This window comes from Parasteatoda tepidariorum, chromosome 3, assembly GCF_043381705.1.
Source record: "Parasteatoda tepidariorum isolate YZ-2023 chromosome 3, CAS_Ptep_4.0, whole genome shotgun sequence".
Classification (NCBI taxonomy): Eukaryota; Metazoa; Arthropoda; class Arachnida; order Araneae; family Theridiidae; genus Parasteatoda; species Parasteatoda tepidariorum.
In genome coordinates, this window is record NC_092206.1 from 21,886,331 (window position 1) to 21,909,414 (window position 23,084).

The 23,084-nt window shown below is 29.4% G+C and overlaps 1 protein-coding gene and 1 long non-coding RNA gene across 4 annotated transcripts in view; both read right to left on the reverse strand.

The window, feature by feature from the left end:
• LOC122269184 (uncharacterized) overlaps positions 1 to 8,969 on the reverse strand; it is a 73,929-nt gene extending 64,960 nt beyond the window's left edge. The window contains exon 1 of one of the 2 annotated variants that reach the window (XR_011636360.1): positions 8,763 to 8,969. This is a non-coding gene — a long non-coding RNA (uncharacterized lncRNA). The remainder of the gene's footprint in view (positions 1 to 8,762) is intronic. The other variant, XR_006225034.2, reaches the window with a different exon arrangement.
• A 6,649-nt stretch (positions 8,970 to 15,618) lies between these two features.
• LOC107443664 (metabotropic glutamate receptor 3) overlaps positions 15,619 to 23,084 on the reverse strand; it is a 64,526-nt gene continuing 57,060 nt past the window's right edge. The window contains exons 3-4 of one of the 2 annotated variants that reach the window (XM_021148381.3): positions 18,579 to 18,776; positions 15,619 to 15,757 (exon numbers count right to left, since the gene is read on the reverse strand). In XM_021148381.3, the coding sequence (XP_021004040.2) occupies positions 18,592 to 18,776 (185 nt within the window). In that variant the 3' untranslated portion in view covers positions 15,619 to 15,757; positions 18,579 to 18,591. The remainder of the gene's footprint in view (positions 15,758 to 18,578; positions 18,777 to 23,084) is intronic. The other variant, XM_021148382.3, reaches the window with a different exon arrangement.

Here is a 23,084-nt window from a genome sequence, read left to right on the forward strand (position 1 = left end):
GAAATACATGCATCTAGAATTTTCTTCTAAATGCAATTTGTTATCATAGCAAACCGGACAACATAATGAAGCTAATATCATCATCAGGATCTCAATATCAATTATTCGATTGCCACACAGATTGTTTTTATCCAAAGGCATCAGTTCTTTATTGACATCCATAGAAATCGATAATTTTGAAGAGCTTGAAGTAATAGATTCATCTGCTTTACACAATTTTGAATAAATGGTATAATCAACTTTACTCAAATCATCGCTTTTGGTGGCATGTTGATTACCGTAATATTTACGTTTCTTAGATCGAGAAGTACGTCCTTTACCCATTTCAATAAATTCATCAAAATAAATAACAAATTTTTTTGAAAGAAATCAATAAATTTCTTCAAAACAAATCAAAATCAAGATATAGAAAGTACGCTTCAAATGTAAACAAACTATCAGAAAATATGCTAACTTTTCATGTTACCCACAAACAGTAACCACGAAACGTAAAATCTAATTAAAATATAATTCAGATTATTAGCCGTGAGTTTAAGAGCTTTTAAAAATTAAATATCTAAGAAAAATAAACACACAAATAGAAATGGAACCGAAACTATTACCTACCGGCTTCATTTTTGTAATTTCCGGTAAGTTGGACAGCTGTCATCTGTTACTAAAATAGCTATAACTAAAGTTCTGCTAGACGTGCATTCAAAAACAAAACAGTTTTTAAAACTAGAAAAATTGGGCATAATTATAAAGCAATAAAATAAAAAAGTGATTTTTTGTGAAAATCCTCTTTTTTAAGGTAGTCGGATAAGATAAAAAAGTTTACTTCAAAGTTTACATCTTAAATAGAAGAAATTCCTAAGGAAAATTAAAGCTCAAAATTATCATCTATGAGAAAAAGCACTTTAAAGTTTGTCTGTTGAGCAAGTTTATGTATTAGGACAATCTAGAATCATCCATAACTTTCTTAAAAATATAGATAGAGAGATGATTTTTTTAAGTGCATTTGAAATAGTTTGAAGTTTTATTATAAGCAATAAAAAAATTTCGATATTTTGGTCATTTTTTAGGTACTATGACCCCTTAATTATTAAAATATATTTTAAAATACTTTTCAGAACCGATATAGTCTGCAATGACAAATCGGCAAAATGAGAAATATGATTATTTCATACTTTTAAATATAATTATGATTTATTAGAATCGGTTTTTTTCTAATTGCAAAGTCAATAATTTTCATTAATCGTCTTGTGTGATCATAATGATATAAGGATAATATGATTTTGTACTTCATTGTCATAGTTACACTTGATCGGTATTCCCTACACCTTCGTTTTTATAAGATTAGGGACCACTTCTCATTATTTCTGAGCGTGAAATTTTTCCTTATAAAAAATATTATCAAAGAAGCCGGTTAAAGTAAAATTTATTATTTATAAAAAATTAATTTATTGAAGAAAGAAAATGTTATTTTTCTTAGGTTGTCAGCTCAGTATACTGTAAAAATTATTGTATAAAGTACCGTCACTTTAGATGCATCATCCGAAAAACTCTTTTTATCATAAAATTCATTTTCACCAGAAAATATTATACCGTAATTTTAACAGTAATATTTGTTTAAATAGAGTATATCAATAATTTAATCGTGTTTTTAATCTGATAGTGTGCTTAATCGTGTTTCTAAACTGATCGCAATTCCTTTATTTTAACCTACAGAATAACTATACGGAATACAAAAATTTTAATATGTTCATTGTCATTTTGTGATTTTTTTTTTTACCTTGAATTTAAAAAACGAACCTGAAATTTAAAAAGAAAAATTATGTTTTGCAGAACAGAATTCTTAAAATTAAAAGTATCAATTAATGTATTGTTACGAATTTGTAAATGTGGATATAATTTTCTGAATATTCTTTTATTATGAGGCTAAATATCCCACAGACCCTAAATAATTAGTTTCATTATAAAATTTGCAAAAATGTGGAATACTTCTAACGCAATTTAGAGAGAAGATAACGCCTCATGTATTTCTTACGTAAAACTCCGTTTAGCGACATTTTTGTTTGTGTTGACTAAATACATACACTCTTGGTGACTTGCCGATGCTTGGAGATCATTTTGGCAACAAAATTATAGTTCTGGAAACCTCGAGTTTGCTTAACTAAAAAAATCTCAAGATTTAAATGCAGTTTTTAGAAAAAATAGCAGATTAAAATGCAAATTGTATGGGTACCATTTTACAGAAAGTCTCTTGTAAAAGATACTTACATTAAAAAATTATACGTTTCACATTGTCAATCAGTAAATCATCCCTTATAGCTAAAATTTGTATTTAAATTTCCATAGAAAAACTTAGAGCTTTGGCTTTTATTTTTAAAAATATTACTACCTGCTACTACAGATCTATTCAATTGGAAAATATTTATGTAAAAAATTATAGATTTTAGGGTGCAAAATTAATTTTTAAGTGTCTTGTTTAACTAAAATCTCTTGACTCAGGCCTTCGAGAAATTTTTATAATTCAAAACCACTTGTTTTTGGCAGAAAATATTTTTTATTGTAGTTAGAGAGATTAATCTTTCTAAAATGATTAGTCCACACTTTCGATTTGATATTTGATGGAAAAAAATTGCATTTCAAAGAAATTAGTTAAAAAGCGATTGAAAATACAGCAAATCGGAAAATAAAACTCACATTGTTTTTTTTCTCAGAATTACTTTTTAGAAACAAATTCTACGATGTCATATTTTATGCTTCGTATTAAATATATTAAATTACTATCTAAAATAGTTATAACAAACAATTAATAAAAATATAAATCCGAAAATTGCTGCCATAAACTTATTTGAAATTTTTTAACTACACAATTGGAGTTAATTTATGCACGCCAACACCAATTTATCAGTAAAAACTATTTGAAAAAAATAGAAGTAGCTATTTCGAATATTCCATATTTGTTTAACGAAGCAAAGTTGGTTGAAAGTGTTTTTTAACAATGTCATGACTATTAACATAATTAGATATATAAAAAAAACATTTATTTATTTAAATGGATGATTTAGGATATTAGTCTGAGTCGAATATAATTTTATCTATTTTTTTTAATTATTTAGTTTTATGATTCTTTTTTTTAAAAAATGGCATGTCTGATACTATATCTTGTGAATGACATGGCAAACTATGTAACCGACGAAACGTTACTCGCCAGGTTTTTATAAATTTAAGTGCCGCCAAGCCGTCATTGTTTAGGTTGTCAATTTCGTGTTTTATTTGGTTATGCTGTGCAGAAACTAAGATTTCGAAGCTTGAAGTTACGAAGACATGTAAAAAAGTATAAACGGATTACGATGAAATAAAAAATTTAGCATTCGATTAATTATCGACTGTTAAACTTGTAGTAAAAAATACCATGCTGGTTTTTCTATTGCCCATTGAAATGAAGCAGCTAAGTTGAAAGATAACGTGCCGAAATGGCCGTTTTTGTTTAGAAACTTAAGTTTCCCCTCCCCCCCGAAATTCCAGTTTAATTTAAAGTTATTGTAATTTCAAATCGAGTTTTCCGACATTATTTATTTATTTATTTATTTTTTGCTTCAAATACTAATTATTTATCCATTATTGTCGAAAGATTTTTTATATCTCTCGAGTTGATGTCTATCAGTTGATGTCGAAAGTAACAAAAAAAAGACAACTTAAAATGGGTATATAAAATTTATATATATATATATATAATTATATATATATATATGTGTGTGTGTGTGTGTGTGTGTTAGTGCTGCATAAGATGAAATAACAACAATAATGTAATATTCAAGCATATAATTTATTACAAAGAAAAGGAAATATGTTTAAATTTAGAAGTGACATGGTNAGCATAATAAATAAATACAAAAAGAAGAAAAACAATAAGTTTTATTTGATGCGCTTAAGCTGCAAGTAAATAGAACTCATAAAATAAGTTCAGAATCTGGAGAAAACATGAAAAAAAATTACAGAACAATGAAAAGAGGGGAAAAAATAATAATAAAAATCTGAAGGAAAAAAATTAAGAAAAATCCGGAAAATGAAAGATATAATCTTTTCATCAGCTCACACGATTATATCCACAAAAAGAGTGCTTTCTAATATTTTATTAATATAGCCAAAGCAAAATATATCAATACAATAGCGTGAGGAGCACTCAACAATTTTTGCAAAAAAATTACAGCAAACAAAATAGAACCCAATAAGTAGAAATATATCACGTAAAAACTGAAAATAAAATATAAAGAAAAAACAGAATAAAATATGAAATGATATCAAACAAGCGAGTAGCGAATTTAAATGAACTTATATGAATGGGAAATTTTTTTCTTCCTTTTTGTATTTCTGTTCCTATGAAACTCTATTAATTTTGCATATAAATAATTGAAATCTCTTTTTTTTGAAGAAAATTTCTTAAAACAGTGATGAATGAAAAGTAATTGCGGAGGTTAGCGAGTGAAATGAGCTGAGGATGTTTGAACCTCCTATTAAATTAAATTAAATTTAAATTAATTTAAAATTAAATTTAAACGTTATTAATGATATTAAGATTATATATGAATTATTTTGGTATATAATATGTAAAATCATAGATTTTATGGCAGGAAATTTCATTATATGAAGCAAAACACGTATCGACAAGAATTTTTAAAAAAACGAAAGAGAAAAGGGAACTGAATAAAAAACATTTCAACAGTTGGAAAACAAAATTTCTTTTCTTTTTTTAAGAAATAACATATTCTCGCAAAAAATTTTCTTCACCTCTAATTACCAAATCTTAAAATTTTTTTTTAAAATGATCCGTCCATATTACATTTTAATTTCATCTCGAGTGGAAAGAACTTAATTTTGATGTGATTTTTTTAATCGTTGCAACCCAAATGAAATGTACTAAGAAAGACTGAATCTTTCAAAAAATATTTGCTTGGAGTATTATTGATTTGGTGCAAAAAAATTTGAAATATGCTGATTGTCGAAATTCTTGTTCAAAAATATTTGCGCATTTGCAATCGTAATTTTGAAATTATCACAAATAAATATTGTGCAAAATTCATTCGTAAATGAAACAGCGTGTTTTGTATAAGTAAGAGATAACAAACACTTGTATTCTGCAAAATGTAAAAATATAAATTTCGTCTCATAGCTGGGTAGTTACTTTATTTACGTCGCACTTGAACTGCACAATGAGCTATTAGCGACGGTATTTGAAACATCAATGGGGAGGATCCGGAAAAATGCTAGCAAAATTTTGATCCTCTGCAGAGAGGATGGTTCTCCCGCTTTGGAAGTCCGACGAACTGCGCACGAAATCGATCACTATATGGTAGAACAGTTTAGCGAAGACCGATGCCGCACACCTTCGGATCCTTTGCAGACTGATCAAAGTGGTCACCCACCCGCTTACTGACAGCAACCAGTATAGCTTGACTTCGGTGTTCTACTGGAAATCGTGTCCACACGCTCAGTCTACTGCGGGGCTTAGTTTCCTAGCATCAGATAAAGGAATTATATGTGATATTTTTATAGCTCGAAAAAAAAATCGTAACTTTTAATTAATTCTAAAAATGTTTATTTTATAAGTATACTTTTAAGCAATGTTCAAGTGTATTTAATTTTCTTTTTTTACCTTTCAATTTGCGTTTACATGATTCAGATTCTAGAATCTCGTTTAAGATTAAAAATTCTTAAAATCTATTATCTTTTTGTGTGTGTTTACCTTTCTAGATTCTTTGGATAATTATGCTTTAAGTTGTTTTCAGAAATCTTGTTCTTTGGTCTAAAAAAAAATGTTTATTTTTACTAAATGAACTTTTCCTGGAAGTATTTAAATAAGATTACGATTTTTTTTTAGTTACATTACTAAATAGTAAATATATTTAGTTGTATCTTATACTTAATGCTTAATAATAGACTTAGAATTTTATTAAGTTTCAAAAAATATTTTTAAATAAACTTTTTCTCATTGAAAATCTCAACAGCAATTTAAAAAACACATGCAATCATGTATATCGAATTTTGTAGGTAACAACCCTATATTTAAAGAGCAGAAAAGGATATTGAATCCATTTATTTCAGTTTCTTGAAAGTTAATATATTTCATTGTTTATTTTTCACTGTAGAATAAAAGTGTAACAGTTTAAGAAACTTTTTTGTTGCAGTTCGTGTTTTTATCAATAGTATCAACAAACCATCCATCAAGAGTTGTCTCAAAACAATAGAGGCAGAAAAGAATGCTAAGAAAATAATTTAAAAAACTTTGGCATTTACTTTTTTTGTTGATCTTGTTTTGATTAGAAAGTCGTGAAATATGTGCAAGAAAGAAAGACGTTTTTAACCTTGATATACTTTTTAGAGGTAAAGCACAAGAGCTCAGAAGACACTTTATAAACGAAAGGTAACTGATTAAAATCTTGAGGTAAAAGTTTTGCTGCTAGTAAGATCTTGCAGGGGCAAAATAAAGCTTAGTGTGCAAAATACTTACAGAGAGTCCAAAAATCCTTAATAACTCAACTTTGTCAAAAGAAACATTTAGTTTAGCGTAGAATATTTTTTTACAATGAAAAAAATAAATAGTGAAATAAATACATCTATGGAAAAAATTTACATAATAAGTAATCAAAGCATAATGTTTTTAAGAAGATGTTATAAAAATATTCAGTGTACTCAATAGTTTTATTTATGTATTAATCGAAACATTTAATACTGATTTAATGATAATGTCTTTAATTAATTTAGTAAACTATGTAAATAGTGTTGATGATGAAAATGAATACTTCGCGCATAGTAAACTTCTATTTTAAAATGTGTCATCTAACAATAAATAATAAGCATTGTAGTTTGTTCAGAATATGCCTGTAAAATAACGTTTAATTAGTTGTTTACACGTAGCAGAATTTTTCTACAACCATGATCAAGATTAAAAATATGTTTGTAAACAAGTTTGACTTGTTAAACTTATTAAATAATCAATAATCTACTACTTTCTGCTCGCTTAATATTTTAGAATGTTTAATAATTAGTGCATACTATACTATAATAAAATTTCACACTGAAAACATTAAATATTTTAAAATAATGGGTTAAACATATCTCTGTATTTACATTTCTTGAATTTTGACTGGGAGCAGGTTTTTGCTGCATCATTATTTATATTTCTTAGCAAATGATTGCAGATGGTTGAAAAATGAATAACAATTTGGTCTATTTAAAGTTTTGTTTATGCAGAAAAAGGAATAGTGCTAGCAAATTGGTACACCTTTTTACTCCAGAAAGTTAAAAATAAAGGAACGGTGATGATGTTTTTTTTATCTTAATCCGTCGCACCAACTAAAGTCGTGAAGACACTAAATGGATGTTCCCTCTCTAACTTAATATATTTTTTAGTTTCTTACTGGCCACTTTCCGGAAGTTGTTAAGACTTGGCAATTATTCTGCAGCAAATCATAATATGGAAATCTTTAAAAATATTTTGATACTATAAGCGTCATTGTGTTTTTATCGTCAAAAAATATATTTTTTGAATTATCAATACTCGAGTATTGAATATGAGATTTCCGTGCTGGTACGCTCCAACTTATGACGCTAAAGGGTTTTGTATGTTTAGAAATTTTTTTTTAAAAAAAAGTGTATTTTATAGTTTTGTTCGGGAGTGTTTATCATAATTAATAATTGTAGTTCCTCTCCTCTTAATGAGTTTCGTTTCTCTTGTGAATTATTGTTAGATAAGCAGAAAAATCTAGCAAGTGGTGGTCTTGATTGCTGCTAGCCCAGCAAGATAATCTAGCTACACAAGCTAGTTTTTGTATGCTGGACAATAAAATGAGCCAATACACACCATGGCATGCTAGTAATTTTGCTGGAACCAACAAATATTTATGCTACTGCATGCTGTTTTTTTTTTTTTTTTTTTTTTTTTTTTTTTTTTTTTTTTTTNTTATTTTTTTTTTTTTTTTTTTTTTTATTTTTTGCTAGGGTATAGCATTTTATGCTTGTCTAGCAAACAAATACCAGCAATAATTTTAACCTCGGTACTTTGCTGCATCACATTATAAGTGATGTAACAAAGTGATGTAATTATTTATTCATATCTTTGACACATAATTATTTAGTCTGGAGATGTATTTTTCAGTCTGAACAAGTAATACATGGAAAAGATATAAAACTTGAATTACGTGTATAATAAAACTGAGTAGTAAAATGATGAGTGAACGGTATTTAGAATTTGTAAAATTATTTCATAAGTTATAAAATTAATGACAAGTTATTAGATAGTTACAGTGGAATAAACATTAGGAAAAACGTACCTTATCACAGTAACAATATGAGTGTAGGTTAAAAGATTTGAGACTTTTAAGCGAAATTTCCCTCCTTTCATTTGTTTCCAGTAAATACCTTAAAGATTAGACTAATTTTTATTTATATTTTAAGCACCATAGATTGTTAGATTAGACTGTTTATTATTAAAGTTTGAATATCAAAGATATGCTCAATATAAATAATTGCGGGCAAAATCACGTATTTTAAAACCTCAACTTGGTTATAATCCTGGAGTGCAGACGACTGTAACATTACAAAGTTAGCCTGGTGAGAATATCTAAACTCTGGTGTTTGCCACCACAATTGAAAATCCAATAATTTATGTTAGATAAAACGGGAAATTTCAGCATTTTTTTCGGAGTTTTATGTAATGTTTTAGCAGTTTGAAATACAAACGTGTAATACCAATCAAAGTACGTTGATCTACTTACCTTTGAGCTTTGAAAATAGCTATTGAATCACTTACTGTTGTTCGCGAAAAATGCCTTATTAAAGGCATTTTATATCGTTTAAGTTCTTGAATCCGGGAACTTGGAGCAAACTTTCTGTCTGAAAAATTGGAAAATTCGTTGACACTACAAAGTTCTTGAATTTCACTGATTGGACTGATGAAAAATCTGAGCATGCGCATTGTTCATATTCAAGATTATTAAAATCATAACTATATGTAGACAAAATTGCGGAATAAAATCACTTATTATCCACTTTTTAAAATGAAAGCATTACTCAATCCTTTCCAAATTTTTATTTATATTGGAGTTTGAACAATAATATTATTTTATACTGAGTGTACGGTACGGTACTTTTTATTTACGTCGCACTACAGCTGCACATTGAGCTATTGGCGATTCCATATTAAGAGAAAGACATACGTATTTGATCGAGCATGCACATGCAGGATTCAGTGTTCATTCCAAAGAACGGCTGATAAGGACTTCGAACCCTCTACCTTCACTCTAAAGATCATTCGGAAGAACGAGTCCATTCTGTTTTGTTTATGTGTCTCATTATTATAATAACTCGCGTTTATAATTATTTTAATGATTTGTAAAAGTTGCAGTGAATTAGAAATACCGTGTAATTTAAACACTGAAACATGGTCACAAAGAAGGTCTCAGGTTCATACCCCGAAGTTACTAAACGGCCTCAACACTTTCTGTCAAATATCATACTAACTCTTAGCTACGGATTTACTTTCTAGAAGTCATTCTGTATGGTAAGTATTAAACAATATTTCGTAACATTTAGTGATTTTCTGCTATTCCACTTAAAAGATATTCTATTTTTAACCGATTAATAATACACCTTTACATTTAATTTAAAAATAACCTCACCCATTTCCTGCTACATTTTTATCTTTTTTCATTCAACTAACTACTTGGTTCCATCTCAGTGATGGTAGTTAAAGCAAATTCTGCTCCCGGCTTTAAATGACCACAGTGCTGACGTAAAATATCCTCAGTAGTAGACGGATCATGGGTTAGTATCCCCTGTGGTCGGACTTACCGTGGGAAGTTTTCATGGCTTTCCTCTCCATATGACGCAAATGTGCATTAGTTCCATCAAAATTCACTTCCTTAAAATTAGTCTGTCCCAATTCTTGATGAAAGAGCTGCCTTGTCTTCTGGGTTGTGTTTGAAATAACAATGCTATGAATATAATATGAACACCAAGAAGAATATTAATAGCTGCTAACTCGAAAATGGATAAGTTGTAAAGCACCGGTTATAAAGTAAAATAAAATTTTTAACTGAAGTTGTAGCGTTTTTTTTTTTTTTTTTTATTGAAAAAATGACGCTATTTATCCGAAACTTTCCATTTAGTTTAATGAATATGTATTCTACCCGAAAATCAACCTTTACTAGCTAAATATTTTCATAAAAAATGTTAAATTTGTTAATGGTTTTCAGAAACACTTCAAAATTCTATAAACTTACATTAGAAAATTTGCCAGCCCAAAATAAAATTCGTGACGTCACAAACCAACATGATATTTTAGTGATGTTCGTCGAATATTGTAGATTTGTAGTTATTTTATTCGAAAAGTATCAAAGTAAGCTATAAGCTGCCTAAAACCATCTTGATTAACTTTCTCTACCAATCCATCAATATCTATCAAAATTTCCCTCCTAATTTTGTGTTTGATTTAATTTTTAAATATTTATACGTAAAAATGATTTATACGATATGGCTTTAAATGCCGNTTTTTTTTTTTTTTTTTTTTTTTTTTTTTTTTTTTTTTTTTTTTTTTTTTTTTTTTTTTTTTTTTTTTTTTTGCTAGGGTATAGCATTTCATGCTTGTCTAGCAAACAAATACCAGCAGTAATATTAATTTGGGTACTTTGCTACATCACAGTAGAAGTGATGTAACAAAGTGGTGTAATTATTTATTCATATCTTTGACATATAATTATCTAGTCTGGAGATGTATTTTTCAGTCTGAGCAAAATGTAAGTAATACATGGAATAGATGTAGATCTTGAATTACATAAATAATAAATCTGAGTAGCAAAATGATGAGTGAACAGTTTTAAGAATTTATAAAATTATTTTACAAGTTATAAAATTATTTACCAGTTATTAGATAGTTACAGTGGAATAAATCTTGGGAAAAACAGATCTTATCAGTAACAATATATGTGTAGATTAAACAATTTTGAGACTCTTAAGCAAAATTTTCCCCCTTTCATTTGTTTCCAGTAAATCCCTTAAAAATTAGACTAATTTTTATTCATATTTTAAGCACCTTAGATTGTTAGCTTAGACTGTTGAATATCAAAGATATGCTCAATATAAATAATTGAGGACGAAATCATGTATTTTAAAACCTCAACTTGGTTATAACCCTGGTGTGTAGATGACTGCAACATTACAAAGTTAGTCTGATCAGAATATCTAAACTCTGGTGTTTGCCACCGCAATTGAAAATCCTATAATTTAAGTTAGATAAAACGTGAAATTTCAGCATTTTTTCGGAGTTTTATGTAATGTTTTAGCAGTTTGAAGTGCAAACTTGCAATACCAATCAAAGTACGTTGATCAACTTTCCTTTGAGCTTTGAAAATAGTTATTCAATCACTTACAGTTGTTCGCGAAAAAGGCCTTATTAAAGGCATTTTATATGGTTTAAGTTCTTGAATCCCGGAACTTGGTGGAAACTTTCTGTCCGCAAAATTGTATAATTCGTTGACACTACCCAAGTTCTTGAATTTCATTGATTGGACTGATGAAAAACCTGCGCATGCGCATTGTTTATATTCAAGATTGTTAAAATCATCTTTACATGTAGTCAAAATTGCAGAATAAAATCAATTATTATCCCTTTTCTAAAACGAAACGCGTTATTCAATTCTTTCCAAATATTCTATTCTTTTATATTGGATTTTGAACAATATTATTTTATATTGAGTGTACGGTACGGTACTTTTTGATTACGTCACACTAGAGCTGCACATTGGGCTATTGGCGACTCAATATCAAGAGAAAGACATACTGAATTGATTTGTCATGCGCATGCAGGCTTGGGTGCTCATTTCGAAGAACGGCTGATAAGCCTTTGTCAAGTTTAAAAACAAATAGCACAAGTTATAAAAGAACAACGCAAAGATACACCCGGGATTACAGTGGACTTCGAACCCTCTACCTTCACTCTAAAGATCATTTGGAGGAACGAGTCCAATTCATTTTGTTTATATTTCTAATTATTATAATAACTCGCGTTTATAATTATTTTAATGATTTGCAAAAGTTATAGTGAACTATAAATACTGGGTAATTTAAACATTGAAAGATTGTCACAAAGAAGGTCTCAGGTTCGTGTCCCGAAGTAACTAAAAAGCCTTAGCAATTTCTGGCAAATATCATACTAACTCTTAGCTACGGATTTACTTTCTAAAAATCATTCTGTATGGTAAGTGCCGTATTAAACAATATTCCGTAAAATTTAGTGATTTTCTGCTATTCCGCTTAAGAGATAGTCTATTTTTAATCGATTAATAATCCACCTTTACATTTAATTTAAAAATAACTTCACCCATTTCCTGCTACATTTTTATTTTTAATTATTCAACCAACTACTTAGTTCCATCTCAGCGATGGTAGTTGAAGCAAATTCTGCACCCGGCTTTAAATGACCCCAGGACTGGCGTAAAATATCCTCAGTAGTAGACGGATCATGGGTTAGTATCCCCCTGTCGTCGGACTTACCGTGGGAAGTTTTCATGGCTTTCGTCTCCTAATGACGCAAATGTGCATTAGTTCCATCAAAATTCCTTCCATTGAAATTAGTTTGCCCCAATTCTTGATGAAAGAGTTGCCTTGTCTTCTGGGTTGTGTTTGAAATAACAATGCTTCGAATATAATACGAACATCACAAAGAAGCTGCAAACCCGAAAATGGATAAGTTGTAAAACACCGGTTATAAAATAAAATAAAATTTTTAACTGAAGTTGTAATGTTTTTTTTAATTTTATTTTTATTTTACAGCAATATCTTATATGCTGCTAATACCTGAAGAAGAAAAAAAATTAAGTCTATATAATATCACTAATGATTACAGTCAATGCTATTGGTTTCGGTGGAGAGTTAGTTTAAAAAAAAATTCATAAATATGGCCGTGTTCCATATGGAAAGTTTCCTTTTGCCACGTCGATGAAATGTCGACGATTTTGTAACGCTTGATGAATTTTTGAAACATTTCTATCATATAAAAACATTTTCAGATGATAAGATCACAATTATTGTTTCACTTTTTCTTTTTCTTCATCGTACATAATCACGAATCATATTTTTTAAATGGTTGATCTTGGATGTGGCAGATGTCGTAAAAGTTCTAATAATTTGTACTTCACATAAAAAAAAGTCGTTGAAAGCGCATGTACCCATGAAGTTCCACCTTTTGAACAATTTAAGAAAATGGCTAGTTACATCAATCTCTGAAGTAATAGAAATTGAAAATACAACATAATCATATAATGTCATTCACTCATAACAGATGTAAATCTTTATAATGGCTTATTATTGGGGAGATACACTTTTTAATCTACCTTTAAAAAATTTTGAAGTCGCGTTCCCAGCTCTGAACTCTTAGCTTCGTTAAGCATTTGGACAGTTTTATTGTATTCAGGCTTATCTGTGATCTGAGTGGAAAGATTGAATAATGTAGTTGTTACCGTGAATGATCGAAATCAAGAGAATGTCGACTTTCACCAGTAAATGTCAGAAGTCACATAATCGCTTTGGTGAATGTCCAAAATACTTGTCATATCCGATTTTATATTAATTTGTTGGTTCATGTTATTATATTTATTTGATATTTTAATATCTGCTGAGGATAAATTAGGAGAAACATCGCTGTTCGGGATGCCGGTTAAATGCATGCTGAACAGTGGCACTTGACATTTAAAAAAAACATTGATGTAGGGCATACCGGGCAGTGTCACTTAACTAGACCTAGTATATATTTCGGACATTTACCAAAGCAACTATATGATTGTCAATATTCGCCGGCGCATCCACCAATTTCAGTCATTCTCAGTAACATAGTCTTCACGAAATAAATGTCATGTCAATTTTGACTTAGAAATTATAGTGACTGATTTTTTTTCTCATTTTCTATTTAGGAAAAATGTGAACTTATGGTTTAAAATAGCTTAGAACGTTCGATTATACAATTTTTTTGTACTGTTTCATCCTCAAAGAAAAAGCCATTAAGAGTGGGTATATCTATGAGTTTCTTTCTTTTGCCCAATTTTGGAACATCTTTCGCACAATTTTCTAGTTAGATCATCTATAAAGCAAAGTACAATATAATCATAAGATGTAATTTCTTCAGAACACATGTAGATCTTAATAATAGCCTGTTATTGAGAAGCTTTAATTTTTAATCTACTTATAAAACTTTGAAGTCGCTCTCTATCTCACAAATTTAAAATAATATTTTAATAGTTTCGTTGAGTTCAGACTAATGAGTCTTCCAATCAGATTGTTAAAGTGAAAAAATTGATTCTTTAAGAGATAATTGCTGAACTCCATTTTAATTCTGACATAAGATTGCAGTGACTGATATTTTTTTCACTCAATGTTACGGAAAAATGCGAATTTATGGTTCAAACATAGTAAAAAGTTGAGAAACATTTTAACACTTTGTTTATAGGCAATTTTGCACAAAAGCTATGTTATGTCACAAGCAATTTTTGTAATTGAATATGGATGTAAAGTGAAACATTCTAAGTATTGCTATCATGCCCAAACGTTGTTCACCGACGATGGGTTAATTTGGCATTGCAAGTGCAATGAAGATTTAATTCGTCAATAGTCAACAACGTTTCGGCACTAAAGGAACAGTTAACTTGTCAATGGTCAACAATGTGTTAATGCAATTCGTTTTGCATTGATTTGTAAACTAATATTAGTCTAAAGAAGGGTGATTTTCCTTAACTATTGAAGGATTTAATAACGCAGTCATTTCATACTTTACCTCACTATTGTGACCACTTTAATTCTTTATATCATTGTCTATTTCATCGTTAATGTATTTTTAATAGGCCTTTTTTGAATTCATCAATTTGCACATGGTAATTATTTAAGTTGTAATTCATTTTAAAAGAGTATTCAAGCATGTTTCTCTATGTAATCCTTATTATGATTGAGTCTTAAAATAACGAAAAACTTTTAAAGATGATGACTGATATATTTAAAATCTCTATTTCAGATTTTCACTGAGCTATAATTATAAAAGACAGGCGTTCGATCGTCAGTGGCGGCTGGAAGCTCATCCATCTTGTCTAAGAAGAAAGCCGGCTTGTGCGCAATGCTGACCACATTGCCATACTCGTTATATATACAGATACACAGAGAGAGAGGGGGAGCTAGACATCGGCTAATTTGCCAATCCGCAAATTACTTTACGATAAGAAGATAAGTAAATAAGAAAAGTTAAAAGCTACTGTCTTACTACCAGGAGAAGGCGACTGAATCCATAATAGAGGTTACATGAAAATTTAAACCAAAAAAGGATCGAGGAAGTGATAACTGGCGGGAGAAAAACTTGTCGTCAATGACAATTCTGTCGCAATCAATGTAATTCTGCTCATTCCCAAGCGGTAGTAAACTGCTACTAAGTCAATCGTTTTCTTACAACGGGTGGAAAATTATGTGTTAAAACAACGTATAATAAATTGTTGTTGAAAATGTTTTCAGAAAAATAGCATTGCTTAGTCGCATTGTTAGAATGCCGATATGTAAATATTGCGGATATATACAAAAGTGAATTGAATTCAACGAAAAAACAGATGCATATGGAATTTATTCAAAAAACCAATATAAAAATTATGAAAACAATATCAGTATACAAACAACAACCATGCTTTTTTAACAAGTGCTTGGTATATGGACGAATCGACTGACCTCAGCTACACATGGAACTCTAAAAAGAATATTCAAATTAAAATTTTAAGGAAAATATATAAATAAGTTTAGTCTCAAAATAACATACATTTGATACATGAAACTAACATTCAAATATTTTGTTCAATTATGTATAGTCTAGTTCTGTTCTAATGTGCACTCGAAATTTTAGTTTAAATATTATCGCGAAATATTTTCACAATTGCAACAAAATAAATTAAACGATTGAATTAGAGAGCCAAATATTGTCTAAAAAGATAACAGGCTCAACGAATTTACAGTTTATACCACTGAATTCCAATCCTATTTCCCGTGTTTTGTGGTCAGATTTGACACTACAGATGAATTCTCAAGCTTGGTTGTACATTTTATCCATGAGAAGTTAGTTCCTTTAGAAAAATATGCTCATTGAACATTCTCCCCCTATACTTTTATCCGATATAGCGTTACAAATGGGAAGTGTCCGGGCGAGTAATAGAGGTTTTTACGGTCACCCTCAATGCCTCAATGTTTGAATTTCACAGCGCATGCGGAATAATTTTCCTTTAAAAAGTATAGCCAAGGGGCATAAAATAAAGTTTGTATTGCCTTCAACTTAAGATAAACACTTTTTAATACATTATTCTAACACATAAGCTAAAAATTGAACTGCCACTTAACATTTATAACCGTAACTTTCGAAGAGATTCATCACTGCCGACAAAACAAAGCAAATAGATAAGGGTCAAACTATATTCATCAGAACATTTAATTTCCTTTGAGTATTCAGAGTGCATGAAGATACACCTAAATACTTTCTCCTTTATTTCCGTTAGAGCAGATTTCTTGATGTTAATTATGTCATATAACTAATACAGTGACAGCAAATCCTTTCACCTGTAGGGTCATCTATGTTAATAAAACTGAGGTAAATAAGTAAACTTTTCAAGATATTCTGCACTTCTAACCCTATTATGTGCACTTTTCTATGTAAAAACCCATCGACCCATCCGAGTCTGATTGTTGACTTTGAAATCAAGAGTCCGGATCTTGACTAGTAGGTCAACAACAATTTGCTGAAATCTTGAATTTTTTGTGTTAAGTTTTACTTATAAAAGCTAAGTATACCTCACTGTGGATAAGTTATGACCTTTCGAAAAGTTTTCGAATGTAATGACATTTCTGTGGATGTTTAAGGACGTTTGCGGCAAGAAAAAAAAGGAAAGGAAATTGTGAATTACTATTCCTAATTATTTTGCTCATGAAAGCTTATACTTCACACCATCATTAGATGTTAGATTGCTTATGAAAATTGCTCTAAAACGCGTTTTTGATGCTTTTTCAATATTTTCAAGATAACTCTGGCATTCATTGGCATAGCATGGGGGGGGGGCAAGTTCCCCCCTTCATTTCCTTAACTTCAGAATTTTTTAAACCCCATATCCCTCAATAGCTATTTTTTTTTTTAATTTAGAAGTTTAAAAACCTTAAAAAAATTGCAACTCTTCGATAATTTATATATAATTGAACGAAAATATTTTATGATTATCACTTTTATGCAAAAATTAATCTTAAAAACCAGTTACAGATTTTTTTTAATATTATAATTTCCCTCAGTTTAGTTAATGTTTAGTTTTTTTTTAGTTTAGTTAATGCACAATATAGTTTTTTCAGTTGTAATTACTATTTATCAACACTATACATTACTGACAAAAGTTTTTTTAATATTCTTTTGATTTACTAGGAGGCATCTTTCACCAACCCTCTTCTTTAAAAAAATCATTCTTCTATAATGTACAATAATTACAGATTTGTGTAAAGGCATTCTATCTCTATGTAAACAGCCTTTCCTTAAGCAGCAAATGTTTTAGAAGATCTTCCGTGGTAAATTACTGTCACAATTTGAAAGATCAGGCTTAAAGTTATTAGAACTGGTGTCTTTTTTTACCAGTGCAAAAACCGCGTCGAGCAACATAAGTATAGGAAGTTGAAAGCTTTTGAGACCTAGACCACTATAGTTTTAAAATCATTCTTATATAAATATCGCAATCCTATAGAATGATTTCAAAATTTCTGGTATTAAAGGTAGAAAGAAGTTATTAACTTAATCTCTTCATTTTGGATCATTCCGAATTTGACATGGGTAAAAAGGACATCATTTCTAAAAGCTTCAAGCCTGATCTTTCAAACTATGTCAACAGTTTTGCCATGCGAGAATCTTCCGAAACATTTGTGGCTAAAAGAAATATTGTTTACACAGAGTTAGTGTAGAAGTATTTCCATATTTTTTAAATGCGCAATCCTTTCCCACNTGTTTCTTTTGTTTTGAAAATTTCATCGTTTATTTGTATCAGTACAAGTCGTTTCTGCATTAAATTTCATTTGATTCTGATGATTCTTTCATGGTGTTGCATTTTCTACAAACAGCAGTTTAGAATTAGTATAGAAGTATTTCCATATTTTTTAAATGTGCAATCCTTTCCCACAGAGAAAGTAAATATATTGTACTAATTATCTCAAAAATTATGATGATGCATCTTTAGTAGTTTAGAAAATTGATCAGTACCATGGTACTAAGACCTATTAATAACGATTTTCACCGAGGAGGAAAAATATTTCCAAATTGTAAATTTTTAGGAAGGTTTTATATATTTTTCAAAAATATTTATGTGATTTGTTAAATCCAGATAACTGTTAACAGTAAAATGGTGTGTATAGTTTAAAACAATAACTTAGCTTGAAGTTTAGGACAATAAACTGTAGCTTTTTATTATTATTTTCTTTGGCGAAAGTGACTCATAAAACAACCTTCAGATATTTCATTTCAAGTAAATAAAAATCTAAGAAGAAAAAACAATTACCTCTAATGTTCTTTTAATAAAGTGGAGATCTGTACAATTTCATGGCAGGAGGAGCAAAAAGGTATCTTTCATTTGGCAAATAGATATCTTCTGGTGACGGATGGAGGGGTGGTTGAATTTGAAGAGTTGCTGGATGATGACTGTAACGCCATAAACGAGAAGCATGTTGAAGAGGAGGTACAAAATAACCACGCTCTACTGGAAGGGAAAAAAATAACTGTTGATTATATGCGCTCTATGAACCTCAATTATATAGTGTTTTATGTTAACAATTTCTACAGCTAATTTGGTTTTTATTGCTTTTTTTTTATGTGAAAATTATTTTTCAACCGTTTTAAAGCTCGTATGCTTGAAAAATGTCTTATTCTTTCAAGTTCAATAAATAAGATATTTTCCAAATATACTAAAATATAGCTCTATTGAAATATAGTAAAACTATAATGAATTCCACAGAATTCTTATATAGGATATATATTTTTTTGGATCGGTTTTCTAATTTTAAAATTTTTATTGCCAGAAGCAAATATACGAGTATACTTGACTCTGTTGATTGATTGGCCAAAAGAGACCCTCTAGTAGTTAACTAATTGCAATAAGCAAAAGAAAGGTTGTTGAATTTTCAAGAATAAAATAAACGATATTAGCATTACATTTTAGAATTACTATATCAAAAACTTCTTTCACTTCAAAAATATACAAAGGGAAATAACAGTTGACATGTTTCAAGCTCTCGATAACAGACATCCATTTTTTAAGACTTGCCAGACGTGAATGACTGAAATATAAAATGTAAAGTTGCCAACGGAAAAATTGAAAAACAAAAGTGAGGTAGGATGGTATTTTATTTACGTCGCACTACACGTACACAGTGGACTATAGGCGGTGGTCTAGGAAACATCCCTGAGAATGATCCGAAGACATGTCATGGCAATTTTGATCCTCTGCAGAGGCGATGGCACCCCTGCTTTGGTAGCCCGATGATCTGCGCGAGAAGGCTAGCACTTTACAGTAGAACAGCTTAACGAGGGCCAATACCGCTCATCCTCAGTCCTTACGCTGACTTATCAAATAGCTCATTGACTGCAGCCAGTGATGCTTGTCTTCGATGTTCTGCTTTGAACCGACACCGACAGTGTGAATCAAATCTGGAAAAACCACAGTGGCCGAGAGAGGCAGATCAGGGTAAAATGCAATTCAACGTGCTACGCAGCGGGAAGAAACTAATGGCGTTATGAGGGCAAACAGCATTCATATGATTAAAAGAAGACTCCAAGGCATCAAGATGAGCTGATGTGACTGGGGTGGAAATAATTTTGGCTTTGTTGAAATTATTTCCGATTCGAAGACACCAATTTCCAATTTGTATATTTTTGAACCGATTAAAGCTCTTATCAACTAACATCTTACCCTTTCAGTTTCAGGAGATTATTTATTTAGTTACATAGCAGTATTTAAAGTTAGTTTTTATTATCTATGTTTCAATTGTTCATTGTTGTTTTTAATAGCCCATGAAATGCTTTCATTAAAAATATGCATACGATTTTAAAGGATCGGAATAAATGTGGAGATTATTGCAGAATAAAAAACATGAATAAAATGCAAAAATAAAATGAAGTAAGGGAAGATAATTAGGATGTTTTGCAGTCAAGCAAACGTAGGCAACTTAAGAAAATAAAGACTCTGAAAAACGCACAAGCTGAGTTTCAAAAAAGAGATTGGAAACCAGTCTTATTTGTTTAAGGAGCATTGATTTATAACAACAAAAAGAAATACCAATCATCTATAAAATAAATTTGCACCTGCAAGTGTTCCATTAAAATATAATAGCTTCAAAATTTCCCTATCTTCCATAGTAAAAATTGATACAAAAATAGTATAGTAATGAAAGTATATCGATCAAAGAAAATAACTATAATTGGCAGCTTTCACCTTTTTACAAGCTATTCAAGTTCGAAGTCAATAAAAACAAATAATTGTCAGCAGTCTAAAAAGCTTCCTGATTACCTACAGATAGCAATTATACAATGCTTAATCCGTCAAACTAAATTATAGAGAACAGCAGCTATTACGGGGAATAAGAGACAGATTGTTTACAATAAAAGAAACACAAAATCAAAATATTACCAGCACTCAATATCTTTTTACATCTTCAAAATTACACTATACTATCTCTCTCAACTACGTATGGCTTTATAAGTAGTGTACTAAGTATGTTAATTTTCTAATCTGACCACATCTGTAGCTGATGGTTAGTTGGATAAAAAAACCAATGAATAAAAACAATGAATGGCGTTGATTTTGGAGCGATATCAGGCGTATAAGTTCTGCTTAAAATGTGAATCGGTAGCAGCAAGTTACAAATTATATGTTTATGATCTCATTGAGTACATCCGGGGACAGGTGAATTATAGAGTAATTGATGATGATTTGGCCTCAACAACCAGCAAGAACACCTAGGAAGTGAAGTAAGGATTCGATAAAAGAGGTCTTAACATTTTTCACTGCTATATCATGTATGAAAAATTTAATTTTGGGATGAGTTTGAGTTCAGTTTAGTTGCTAAATTTAGTTTCGAATGATGATAAATTGAATTGTATATTTTTTATTTGGGAAAATTTGCTAAGGCTGGTTTCACGAAATTTATGAAAAATCAGTTATTTTAATTCCAATTATTATTGATTCTGAGAAAAATGCGTTAAAATTCGACTTGAGATAAGCTTTCAAACAATGAGCAATTTGCTAACTATCGTTGTATAATATATTGTTACTTAAGAATTACTTTTTTTAACGTAGAACTTTTATAACTATGGATAACATTATTAAATGACACTGCGTAGTAAAATTTTAGATAAACTTTTAAATGGCGTAAAATTTTAAAACTGTAGATGTCGAAGATTTTGTAGCTTAAGAAATATCTTGTTGTGACCTATTTAATTAAAAAAACAATATATATATTTTTTAAAAAAATGAAAAATATGCAATTGTTTGAGCAAATAACTTTTTTTAATGCATGACTTCTATGAATCACGCTATTATGTTTGAGATATTCAAACTGAGCTTTCAAATTAAACGTAACTTGCAATTTTTAAATCTTAAATTCTTAAATATATTGCTAACCAAGATCTCAAATATATTTGCTTAATTAAACAATATATATATACATATATGTTGTTTTATTAAACAAGAATATTTTAGAAAGAAAAATACGCAATGTTTTGACCAAACATTTCTACAATGTAGGACTCTTCACGTTCAAATCGCGTTCTTAAATGACGTTAATTTAATGAGTTTAATTTAAATTTAGATTTTAAATTGCTCACGACTTGTGAGCTGTTACTGTAGTACAACATAAAATGTATTATATATCCCCTATTATAAAGCGTTCCAATAAAACATGGTATTAAAATGTTACATTATTTTTTTGTGATTGGTTCATTAATAAATTATTTTTATTTCTTCACAAACACAATTCTTGTAAAAAAAATTTAAAAAATTAAATCCGTTATATCAAAACACTAGATCGTTTCATAAAATATAAATTATTGCGCTTAATAAAATATAAATACAGTTTATTTGTAACGTGATCCTAAGAATAAAAAGGTTATTTTCTTTTTTAATTCTCTACTAAAATGAATTAATGAGTTATTTTTATTCATCATGGCTAGTCGAGGAGGAGAAAAAAAATATCGAATTTCACTGTTTAGGTTAATGTAATTTCGTTCTNNCACTTGCGGCGTAACTACCACTACTTGTGAGCTGTTACTGTAGTACAACATAAAATGTATTAGATATCCCCTATTATAACAGAACATTATTTTAAAGTGAAAAGTATAACGAAATTATTTGAACAAATTATTCGAAAATTTTTTTTGCTCGATAACCGCAAATAAGATGGCACAGTAAAATTTTGATGGAGCAGAAATTCAACTGTGATACATAATTATTTATATTACAACTGTACCTAATTACTGGTACAAAAATAAATAGTTTAGCTGTTTTCCCATTATAAAATTTAGTATCGTCTATCTTTTACAGTTATTAACTTTCTCATCCACAAGAAATATAAATAATCAACTAAAAATTTTAAAGAAAGCATTTTTTTCTTTCTCTTGATAAAAAAAAACTGAAGAAAAATTCCCCATCTTAGAACTAATTCTAGGAATCCAAAAATAAGAATCACAGCCTTCTTATTCTTAGTTCTAAATTCCAAATTCTATCCCAAATGAATCGAATAAAAATTTTGACAATTTAGTTTTACACAAAACACATTTAAAGATGCAAGTAACAAAGAATATTCTTCTGTATTTGACTCTATTAATATATTATCGTAACTGCATTTATCAAAAACTGATCAGAAAGTGTAAAAAAAATGTTACACCAGACATTTAAATTATAGTTTTTTTGTTAATAATTAGTTTTATATAATTTGTTCATTGTTATTATTTTCTATAAGTAGTACAAATTTTCGTTTGGATAAAAGTATTTGTGCTCCTTTACAAAATACTG